The following is an 11,044-nucleotide window of genomic DNA, read 5'->3' as shown; positions in this document are numbered from 1 at the left end:
GTGAATGTTCTATAGAATAAGTGTCAGAATGGATTTGGTCTCAATCATGGGTGTGTAACTATGTGATGGTCTTGGCCCTCTCTGCTCCAAGGTCCAGGTTTAACTACTCCAAAGAGTCTTCTCACTAAAAGAGTAGATTTTTATGCAATTAACTTGACTGATACAAACTCCAGCTGTGTCTTATTCCCCACCTAGGTCAGCATTACATCAAATGAAGTTTCCTCTCAAGTGGATGCAGGACAGTGTGGTTGGTGGATGTGCCCTTTTCAGTATGTGTGTGGCTAGAGTGAATTCATAAGAAATTCCTGAGTAAACTCTCTGCAGCAAAATAGCTCCTTCTGGACTTCCCTGGTGGCGCAGTGGTTAAGAATCCGCCTGCCAATGCAGGGGACACGGGTTTGAGCCCTGGTCCGGGAAGATCCCACATGCTGCGGAGCAACTAAGCCCGTCCACCACAACTACTGAGCCTGCGCTCTAGAGCCCATGACCCACAACTACTGAAGCCCGCACGCCTAGAGCCCGTGCTCTGCAACAAGAGAAGCCACCGCAATGAGAAGCCTGCATACTGCAACAAAGTGTAGCCCCGCTCGCCGCAGCTAGAGAAAGCCTGCGCACAGCAATGAAGACCCAACACAGCCAAAAATAAATAAATAAATTTATAAAAAGAAAAAAAAATAGCTCCTTCAGCTGCAGTTGCTGTCAAATGGCATATGTTTTTTGAAGACTGGAAATGGGGCACTGGCTGTTTGGAGACAAGCTTATGTCACTTTCTGGTCTATGCTGAAGTTTTTAAGAACTTGGCTTTGCAGAGAATTAAATGAAGCTGTCTTGAAAAGGTACAGTTTCCTTCATGAAAACACGATCGTTTTCGTGAATGTTGTTTTTAAAGTAAGAATAGACTTCAGGCTTAAGTGGTCAACCACAACATAAATAAAAGGCCAATCTTTAGTGCCAACAGAACCTATTTGACTTCTGCTTTGGGCAATGAGAAGCATTCACTACAGGCTATTGACCCTCAGCAGTCTTAGTAGAAGGAAGCATGGAGCAGCAGTAGAAATCATGGCTGCTTTGAGGTCACATGGATTCAAGCTGGGCGATGACACTGAGCTGAGTGACACAAGGGACACGGGAGGTGGCCGCTGCAGGGAGCTAAAATCGAAGGAAACGGAGGCCCAGAGATTAAGTAGAGTTTAGGAGCCAAACGGTGGCATTAAGAAGGGATGCCATCCTAAGGTACTAAAAGATTAAAGTAGAAGGTTTTGTATCAGGAGAAATTCTATTTGTTCAGCTACAAGGTGATGGCAATCATAATCCTATTTTTGACTTGTATTAGCAAAGAAGCTAATTGTCTGATACATAACTGTAGCACTAGACCTAGTAGAAAAAAATGAGTGTACAACTTGTTTCTTGACAATACAGACTAAAGAAGTTTTTCCTTTACTAACAAAAACTGAGATTTCAATAATAAAAAGTATAGAAACCAGGCACCTTTATCCAGTCACTGCATATAGCAAAACATGTTTTAGTGACTGTACTTAATACAAGGTTGTTTTAGTTGCTTCTTTGTCAATATTTATTTATTTGGGGGGGTTTTATCTTGGAAAATGTCAAACCTACAGAACAGCTGGAAGAATAGTACATTATTAACTCTTTCCTCATCAATTATAACATTTACTATATTTGTTTTCTGCGTCTCTTTAAATATATAGAAGCAATCGTGTTGGCTCAAACATTTTAATGTGAGCTGCAGACATAATGACACCTCACCCTTAAATTGTTCAGGCCCCCAAAATATCCTTTATAACTTTTAATTAAAATATCGAATTAAGGTTCAAATGTTAAAACCCTAATCCCCAGTGTGATGGTATTTGGAGGTGGGGCCTTTGGCAGGTGAGCAGATTTAGATGAGGTCGTGAGGGTGGATCCTTCATGATGAGAACAGTGTCCTTATAAGAGGAAGTGACCAGAGCCCCCTCCCTCTCTACCACGTGAGGACACAGCGAGAAGGTGTCTTTCTGAGCCCCAGAAAGAGGGTCCTTATCAGACACTAAATCTGCCAGTGCCTGGATCTTGGACTTCCCAGCCTCCAAAACTGTGAGAAATGTTTGTTATTTAAGCCACCCAGTCTGTGGTTGTTTTGTCACAACAGCCTGAACAGACTGAGACAAATGTTCTATAACCCATTATTGTTATTCTTTTCTTTCATCTCAAACGGTCCCAGATTTGGCATTTGAAGCCAATTTTTGTGTCCCACCAGTCTTTGGGCATTTTTTTCTTTTCTGACTCAAGATGTTCTAAGCTCACCTTATACTTCATCTGCCTCCAACCTGGAATCAACGATTTTCCCAAACATGCCTGGGTCTGTGGAACAGTATTTAGAAAACAAGATCAAGGGAACTACGTGTGCTCATTATTACTAGGTCATGGCTTCTAGGCCCTTTCAGAGCACAGAGCCAGAGCTGGGGTTGGGGGGTGGGGGAAAGGTGGGGTGGCGTTGGGAAGAAAGAGAGAGGAAAATGCACACACATTCCTACAGGTATCTCCAGCTCAAAACTAGTAACACGGGGGTCTTCTTTATCTTCCTCCACTTTCTATCTCCCTTCTCCCATTATGAGTAACCTAATTTACAATAACATCAACACATTTGCTCAATTTTTTAAATCTATGAGATTCAGAATTACATCCTAAAAACAGTCTCCGGAACATTTTCATCTTTAAACACTTGAATTTAACATCAGCGGTACCATATCATCCCAAATTATCCCGCAGAAGTCACACAGAGCAGACCAACAGCTCTTTAAACAGCAACGAGAGATAATGCACCTATATATAGGACTCGAATTGGACAACTTAGCAATGGCTGTTTCTTGAGAGGACCAAAGAGGACAAATTTAGAACAGATTACTGTGGCTTCTGCTTTAATTGGTTGAAGACTATTTGAGGTGTTTTCCTTTTCAAAATTTATCTTGTTTGATGTTTGGCATTTGTTTCAAAGCAATCCAGTGGACAGTGTGAGAAGATACACATACTGGTTAATGAGGTGGTAGTGGCTGATTGGTGAGTGTTCTTTGTGTTATTTATACTCTCAGCTCTTGTGGATGTTTAAAATTTTTTATAATAAAAAGATTTTTTAAAATACATTCCTGTCAGAGTAAGCATAAGCTTAAATGGCTAGCCCCAACTCAAATAAACGGCAAATAAGATGTGGCTCTATTATGTGAAAATACGAAGTACTGATGACAATCTAGCTTATCTTTAAAAAATTGTCTAAGGAACTTTCATTTTTTTTGGACTTAAGTTCCGTGTCTTAAAGGCTAGTCTACATAGCTAGATTATCCTCCAATAAATAAAACTTCACCAATTGTGGAAAGAGATTGACTTAAATTCTGCCTATCATTTTGCCAAATAGCTTTGTCACTAGAGGGAGATTGTATGATTAAAATATTCTTATAGTATGGATGTTTCATATTCCCCTTGGGATCAAAGTCCCCTCACAGACCGATGTGGAAACCATCAGGCTACAGCATAACATGGCATCTGCCACAGCCAGATCTTCTGAGAGCCCAGGCATGATTTAATACAACGAATAGTGTTACATAAGTGAGCCCCAAACTTGCAAAATCCAACCATGCAGAAGACAAAAACAGGAGAAACGATCAGGGTCTGCAATGTTGAGGCAATTTGAACATATGAAAGACTTTCCAGGTAAGAGGAAAGCTGAACTTTGAAAAGAGGCTTGCCACTTTATGTAAAAGCATAAAAATAATTAAAAATGACGCCGGGGATGATGAATCTTCTGTCTAGTAAAGCTGGTTCCCCTACCTCATTTTGTCATAAACACAAAGGAGCTAGAAAAATAAAAAACTATAACTACATAGTAGGAATGGGGGGAAATGTACATGACCTCTGACTTCTCTTTCCTGAGACTGTCATCATGATCAGGAGGATTTCTGCTTCTGGCCACCAAGTTGGCCAACTGCTGTCCGATGGGGATTGGCTTTAACCAGCTCACACACTGACCAAAAAAAAGCATTTTCACAACAAACCTATAGAGCCTGGGGAGGCTTCCCAGGCCGGAAGACAAATAACCACTGCCATTAATGTGCACATGGAGGGACTGCATTTTAATAAAAGTGGTCATGACCCAAGATGAGAAATAGTCTGCAAATTTGGAGCAAAAGAATCTGGCTGAGCTTGGAAATAGCCAGATCATGTTAAGAAATTTGCCTCGTACATCTTATCAAGGAAACATACACAACATTATGTACTCTAACCGAGGATGCTTTGTTAATTCAGTGCTCAAATTAGTACTGGATGATGCAAGAACTTCCATTTTCTGAGGCAGAATTTCTGTTCTTTCAGAAAAACAAAGTCTGAGTGTACTGGGATACACTACGCATCTGAGATATTTAAAAATTAAAACTCTAGGAGTAGCATCTTGCTATGGCTCTTTATCTTACCACACTGGACCTGCATGAAACAATCATTACAGCCTGGGCAAAAGAGACATGTCTAACTGGCTCCAGGGCAAGCCCAACCTGGCAGCAGGATGGGCTGCCCTCTCCAAGGACCAAATTTCTGGATAAGCTGTCTATCATTTTTTAAATTAAAAAACATCCCCATTTTTTGGTCCCAGCTTGACGTGGTACAGAAGGATGCCAAAATGAGGATGCAGGTTAGGCAGATTTCAAGATACCTACTTCAAAAATTCTGGATCCCTTGTAAGCCATGCAAAGAAAACAGATTCACTAGGTGGTCTCAAGGTTGAAGTGCTGGAGTCGTTAAAAATAATTTTACATCAAGTTTTCATAAACATCTCTTCATTTATTTCAGCCAAGATCTCAAAAACCAAATTGTACCAGAAAGCGTCAGCAAAAATGATCCCTCTCTTAGGAAGTCTGTAAGATTCCAAAGTGACTGGGTGTGAGCACAGCTGTGTGTGCAGGAGCACATCATGCTGCCAGGTGTCCACTGGAGGTGGATATCTAGATGCAGGACAAGGGAAGAATCCAACTCTAGGCTCTTGAGCTGTGTTAAGACATGGTCACTTCTTGGGCTGGAAAATTCAGACGCCAATTCCAGAGATGAAGCTGTTCAAAAATGGTCTGAGTTGAAGCTTAGCCATAGGTTTGGAATTCTAGGAAGATCTGGTAGTTGTATTCTTGGCCCTGATCTCTGAATTATAAACAGTGTTATTTGGTTAGGCAACAGAACTGTGAAAAGAAGGACTATGGCAAAAAAGCCAGTAGTTGGTCAGGAACGTCAAGCATCCACATTCCATGTCCTTATGCATCACAGATGCAGCCAGCTGTGAGCAAACCAGGTTCATTTCTTCTTTTCAGCCATCTTCATCAGCTGATGCTCTAAGTCTTGATTTAAGGATCAGTAGAGACCAAGCAGTAGCAAGGGTTTTAGAATTAGTTTCCTTCTAATGACAGTTTTACTATAAAATGGATACAAATAAACCAATCCACCAATGGAAAACCATGAAAAACTGGTGATATCTGTAACAGCTTTTATAGTTGTAAATTGTTTACATGACTTTATCACTGAAATATATGTCACTTGCTCTGAAATAAGGCAGTAGCTTAAAGAAATGATCACTTACCTATCTCCAGCATCTAAAAACATCCTATATCATTAAGATTGATAAGCAGTCAATTCTGTCTGTGGCCTACCCTGAATACTACAGACTACGTACCATAATGTTTTGCCCTCAGCAGATAAAGAACAAATGTATGTGACAAGTGCGAATATACCATTTCCCCTGTTCAAGTGAATAAAATTACACCCACTATATTCTACCTTCCCCCGACCCAAGCTTCAATTTTTAGAGAATTAGGCATGTCTATGTGTTGAAATAAGTACAACTCTTTGTGTTATAGGAAGATAACAGCAGAGAATAATTCAGCAGCCTATACTTAATATTTATGAATCATATGGAAATTCTTGGGATGGTACCATTTTCAGTCACAGAACTTATTTTTAAATTAATTTTAAAGACCCCAAAATTAAAGTTTAAAAAGCAAAAATAAAACAAAAAGAGAACACGAACAGCTATAGCTGTCTATATGCTGCTAATTCTAGCAGCCAGAGAGGAATTCCACCAAATGTCATGAGGCAAAGGGCCTTGGTGTTTGTTGTTGGCTGTCTTGGAGGAATCCATCCGTGACTCTCCCATTTAATGGGCCTCTGGTCTTAACCTATCAAAGCATCCCTTTCCCTAGAGGAAAAGACTAGTAATAAATACTTAAGTATAGTGTGTTATCTAACGCCCTTTATTATCATCCTAGAAAGTCTCAGTAAATATAAATGTGAACTACTTATTGGAGTAAGTAGTGCCTGTCAGTGGTCACTCTATACTGATTTATTGAATAAGGAATACCTTGAACTTGACCTCCACTTGTTGCTCCCCCATCTCGGAAACTCATGGCATTGATTAAGCCCCAATGGTGACTAACTTAGTGACTAATTCAAACAGGGCCGGCAGGGGCTAACGCATAAGGCTTATGACATTAGCACTCAGGCATCCTAAAGCCTTTATCTGGGCCAACATAAGTTACCTAGTTACTTATACAAACTCTACCCCACAGCCTAGATCTGGGAAAATCAGGAAAAATCAGCGGGGGGGGGAAAAAAAAAAAAAAAGCGAGATCAGCACCCATAACACACCGCATACCACTCCTTCTGCAGCTATCCCTAGCTAGCACGTGGGAAAGATTTTATTTGTCAGCGCGTTTCACTTTTCCTTGATCCTCTACTTTCTTAATGGCTGCTTGGATAGCCTCTTGGTTGCCCAGGAACTGGTGAGGTCCAACGGCATGCAGGTTCTCGTCCAGTTCCAGGAGAATGGGGACTCCAGTAGGAAGAGTAATGTTGATAATGTCTTCATCTGAGATACCTGGAGATTAAGGGAGGGAGGAGCAAGGCGTTAAAGACAACCCAGGAGGAAGCTGTGTTTACTTATTTAACTACACATTCACTTAGTCCCATATTAACTGCATGTCTGGAACCACACCAGGTACTGTGAGGGACTCCAGCTATAGTTGCTGGAAGCCAAGGGCATCCCAGAAGTTTTATTTATTTATTTACTTATTTATTTGGTTGTGCCAGGTCTTACTTGCTGCAGGCGGGCTCCTTAGTTGCGGCATGCGAACTCTTAGTTGCAGCATGTGGGATCTAGTTCCCTGACCAGGGATCAAACCCAGGGTCCCCTGCATTGGGAGCGCAGAGTCTTATGCACTGCGCCACCAAGGACGTCCCTCAGAAGTTTTTTTTTCTAAAAAAAAAGCTAAGACAGAAATTCAAATTACATTAAATCTTGGGACAGTAAATACCTTTTGGGGCAAATTGTTCCTGGTTGTTTCCTATCTAAATCTTAAAGGAATGAAAATTATTCTCTCCATGCTCACATGTGTGCTACTGGTTTTCCACAGAAATCAATCTTGAAAAATCTGAAAGTGAACTAGGGGGGTTTTCCAGTTTTTTTCCTTTTATATGTTGTCCCCAGGCTGGCTAAAATTAACCTCAAAATCTAGTTCAATTGATTAGAAAGTGGCTGGTTTTCCAACACTGAGTGAGCATGGGATGCCCTGGGCTAGACCCAGTCAAGGAGGAACCCTCCCCTAGGTGCTCAGGAAACACAATCAAGAGGAATCAAAAGAAGGTTGATCGACGAGCCTTGTAAACAGGTCTCGTTCTCCTGCTGTCCCTTAACAGCCCAACTGCTTGGACAGCAAGGTATGTGTAATGGACAAATCACCTTCAATTCTTTTTTTATTTTATTTTTTAAAATTTTTATTTATTTATTTACTTACTTACTTATTTATTTTCGGCATGCTGCGCGTCCTGCGGGATCTTAGTTCCCTGACCAGGGACTGAACGCACGCCCGAGGCAGTGAAAGCGTGGAGTCCTAACCACTGGACCACCAGGCAATTCCCTCAGTTCTTTTTTTTTTTTTTTAAACTTTGGGTTTATTTATTTATTTATTTATTTATGGCTGTGTTGGGTCTTCGTTTCTGTGCGAGGTCTTTCTCTAGTTGCGGCAAGCGGGGGCCACTCTTCATCGCGGTGCGCGGGCCTCTCACTATCGCGGCCTCTCTTGTTGCGGAGCACAGGCTCCAGACGCGCAGGCTCAGTAACTGTGGCTCACGGGCCTAGTTGCTCTGCGGCATGTGGGATCTTCCCAGACCAGGGCTCGAACCCGTGTCCCCTGCATTGGCAGGCAGACTCTCAACCACTGCGCCACCAGGGAAGCCCCCCTCAGTTCTTTTTTAAATAGCCTGAATCAGGGAATTCCCTGGTGGTCCAGTGGTTAGGACTCCGCGCTCTCACTGCCAAGGGCCCAGGTTCGATCCCTGGTCGGGGAGCTAAGATCCCACATGCCGTACAGTGCACTCCCACAAAATTCTTTTTAATAAATAGATAACCTGAATCATAGGTTGTTCAATTTTGACCAGAAGAGCTGGAGTTGTAGCAAGGGTGGTAGCAGCAGTGGTCGTGATAAGGTTTCTATTATTATGAGTGTTTTTAAAAAACAATGAACAGCTAACATGTACTGAGTACATTCCGCATGCCAGGTACTCTTCTAAGCACTTTATGTGTATTAACTTATTTAATCACCGTTGCAATCCTAGGAAGATATGCACCATTATTTTTCCATGTAACAATTTCTGACACAGAGAGGTTAAGCAAACAACTCAAGGTCACACAGGCAGTAAATAGCAAAGCCTGGATTTAAACCCAGGTGTCTGTAACTAGTGCACAATGTCTTTCAAGTTTCTCTGAGTTCAAAATGGGCAAAGAGAAGAGAGGAGACCTAAAGAGATGGAGTTAAGCTAATTAAAAGGTGACTGAAAGTATTCAAATTATCTACTTTAAAAACACACCTTTATTATATAGACTTCTAAATTCTAACCATATGCTTCTGTTCTTTATTAATAGAAAGGATCCAGGGTAGAGCAAGTTCTGAGGGTAGTGCAAGGGTCCATCTTGGAAGGTGAGAATGGCAGAATAAGTTAGTAGCAGTTAGTTATCAATGCACTTTGTCATTTTAACTTTGGTCATAACTATGAGCACTAGTCACAGAATCATAGCGCTGGATCTCAACCACTGGGGTGGTTCTTTATTAGAATTTCATTTCTAGGTCCAGAAGAGCTGCCTAAGAACTCTTACGCACAAACCGTATACTCAAACAGCTATGAAACAATGGGAAGGAGCACAACTTGGAAGTCAGGGTCTATTCTAAGTACACATCCCATCTCCTCCTCTGCTAGTCCCCTTCCAAATACTAACTAGCATAATATATAACTTTAGGCAAGTAACCTCTCTGGGCCTCCACTGCCTCTGTCTAATTAAAAAAAGAAACACACACTCTTCTCTACCACTATTACAAACCGTGTGGGGCAGGAGGAATGGACTTAAAAGAGAACATACATGAGAAAGTATAGCCCAACAAGTGTTTCTTCTTTCTCTACTACGAATTCTCTTCTAGGTAGAAGACTTAAAGGGTAGGCTACTAAAACACTACTTTGCCCTGCCAAGCCCCCATCCCCACACTGCAACCCTACACAAGATTACCATCCCAAACTAAAGCTGGCAAGAACAGATAAATTCAGACCAGACAGCCAGCTGTTTAGCTGGGAGATGACTGCCTTGGATTCTAAAAGCCCTCGGGCTCTCTCAGGTCAGATCTGTCAGCTGGACGCATAGTAGCTGCCACCCGCATCCCCTGGAGATAGCCAGAGCGGAATGCAACAGCACGTGGTTTAGAGCCAGGTGACCGCTAAGGATATAGAGAAACTGAAATCCTAATACACTGTAAAATTAAGAGTATAAAATCCTGTGGAATCTTTGGATAACAGTCTGGCAATTCCTCAAACAGGTAAGCACAGAATTACCATGGGACCCTGCAATTTCACTCCTAGGTATATATACCCAAGAGAAATGAAAACACATGTCCACACAAAAACCTGTACACGAACCCTCACAGCAGCATTATTCATAATAGACAGAAGACGTAAACAGTCTAAATGTCCATCAACTGATGAATGGGTAAATTAAATGTGGTAGATCCATGCAATGGAATATTATTTGGCAATAAAAAGGAAAGAAGTGCTGATGCATGCTAAACATTGACAACCCTTGAAAACATTATGCTAAGTGAAAGAAGCCAGTCACAGAGTACATATTGTATGAGTCCATTTATATGAAATGTCCAGAATAGGCAAATCTATAGTGACATTAATAGATCTGGGGTTGCTTAGGGCCAGAGGGAACGGGAGGACTGGGCAGCTAGGTATGGAGTTTCTTTTGAGGGTAATGAAAATGTTCTGAAATTGACTGTGGTGATAGATGGGTAACTCTGTGAATATACAACTCTGTGAAAACACAGCTCTGTGAAAAGCCACTGAGCTGTACACTTTAAATGGGTGAACTGTGTGTCATGTGAATTATACCTCAAGAAAGCTGTTTAAAAAACTACTAAACAGATCCAGAGACGTTAAATAAAACTCTTCGAGTCACCAGACTGTTAAGGTAGTAAAATTAGACCTTTTTTTTAAATTCCCAAATTCCAGGACTTCAACTCTGGTCATCTGACTTGTCTATGGCTATTTCCACCGCAGCCTAAGGAGAGAGGAGAATGTGTTCATGCTCTGCCCTTGGGAAGGGCTGGGTGCTAACTGGACACCAGCACCAAGTGTTCTCATGTTTTCAAGACTAGTAAAGGGATCAACAGATTTGTCTGATCCCCTTGAAATAGCTAACACACTGGGATCATGATGGGCCAGGTTGAGGGTTTGCAGTCTGTGACCTCAGAAAAAAGTTCTGGGTCTTTGGCAGGGGGCGAGGGGCACACATGGAACTCATCTGACCATGGCCTCAGATCTAACCAGATCTAACAAGCCCTTTCTTTAAGAGCACCACTCTCAAGCTCATGCCTATGGCTTAGATAAAAACCCACTTTTGTGTGGGACCAAATGGAAGAGCCAACTAACAAAGGCCACGAGAACTATAATGTTTCACCTATAAAGAAAGGAAGGC

At 41.6% G+C, this 11,044-nt stretch overlaps 1 protein-coding gene across 1 annotated transcript in view; it reads right to left on the bottom strand.

The window, feature by feature from the left end:
- Positions 1–4,803: 4,803 nt before the first annotated feature.
- The window catches only part of BPGM (bisphosphoglycerate mutase), a 32,731-nt gene continuing 26,490 nt past the window's right edge, over positions 4,804–11,044 (bottom strand). The window contains exon 3 of the mRNA XM_061198066.1: positions 4,804–6,901. Coding sequence (XP_061054049.1) covers positions 6,723–6,901 — 179 coding nt within the window. The 3' untranslated portion in view covers positions 4,804–6,722. The remainder of the gene's footprint in view (positions 6,902–11,044) is intronic.

Source organism: Eubalaena glacialis, chromosome 8, assembly GCF_028564815.1.
Source record: "Eubalaena glacialis isolate mEubGla1 chromosome 8, mEubGla1.1.hap2.+ XY, whole genome shotgun sequence".
NCBI lineage: Eukaryota > Metazoa > Chordata > Mammalia > Artiodactyla > Balaenidae > Eubalaena > Eubalaena glacialis.
This window is presented reverse-complemented; position numbering and strand designations above follow the sequence as displayed.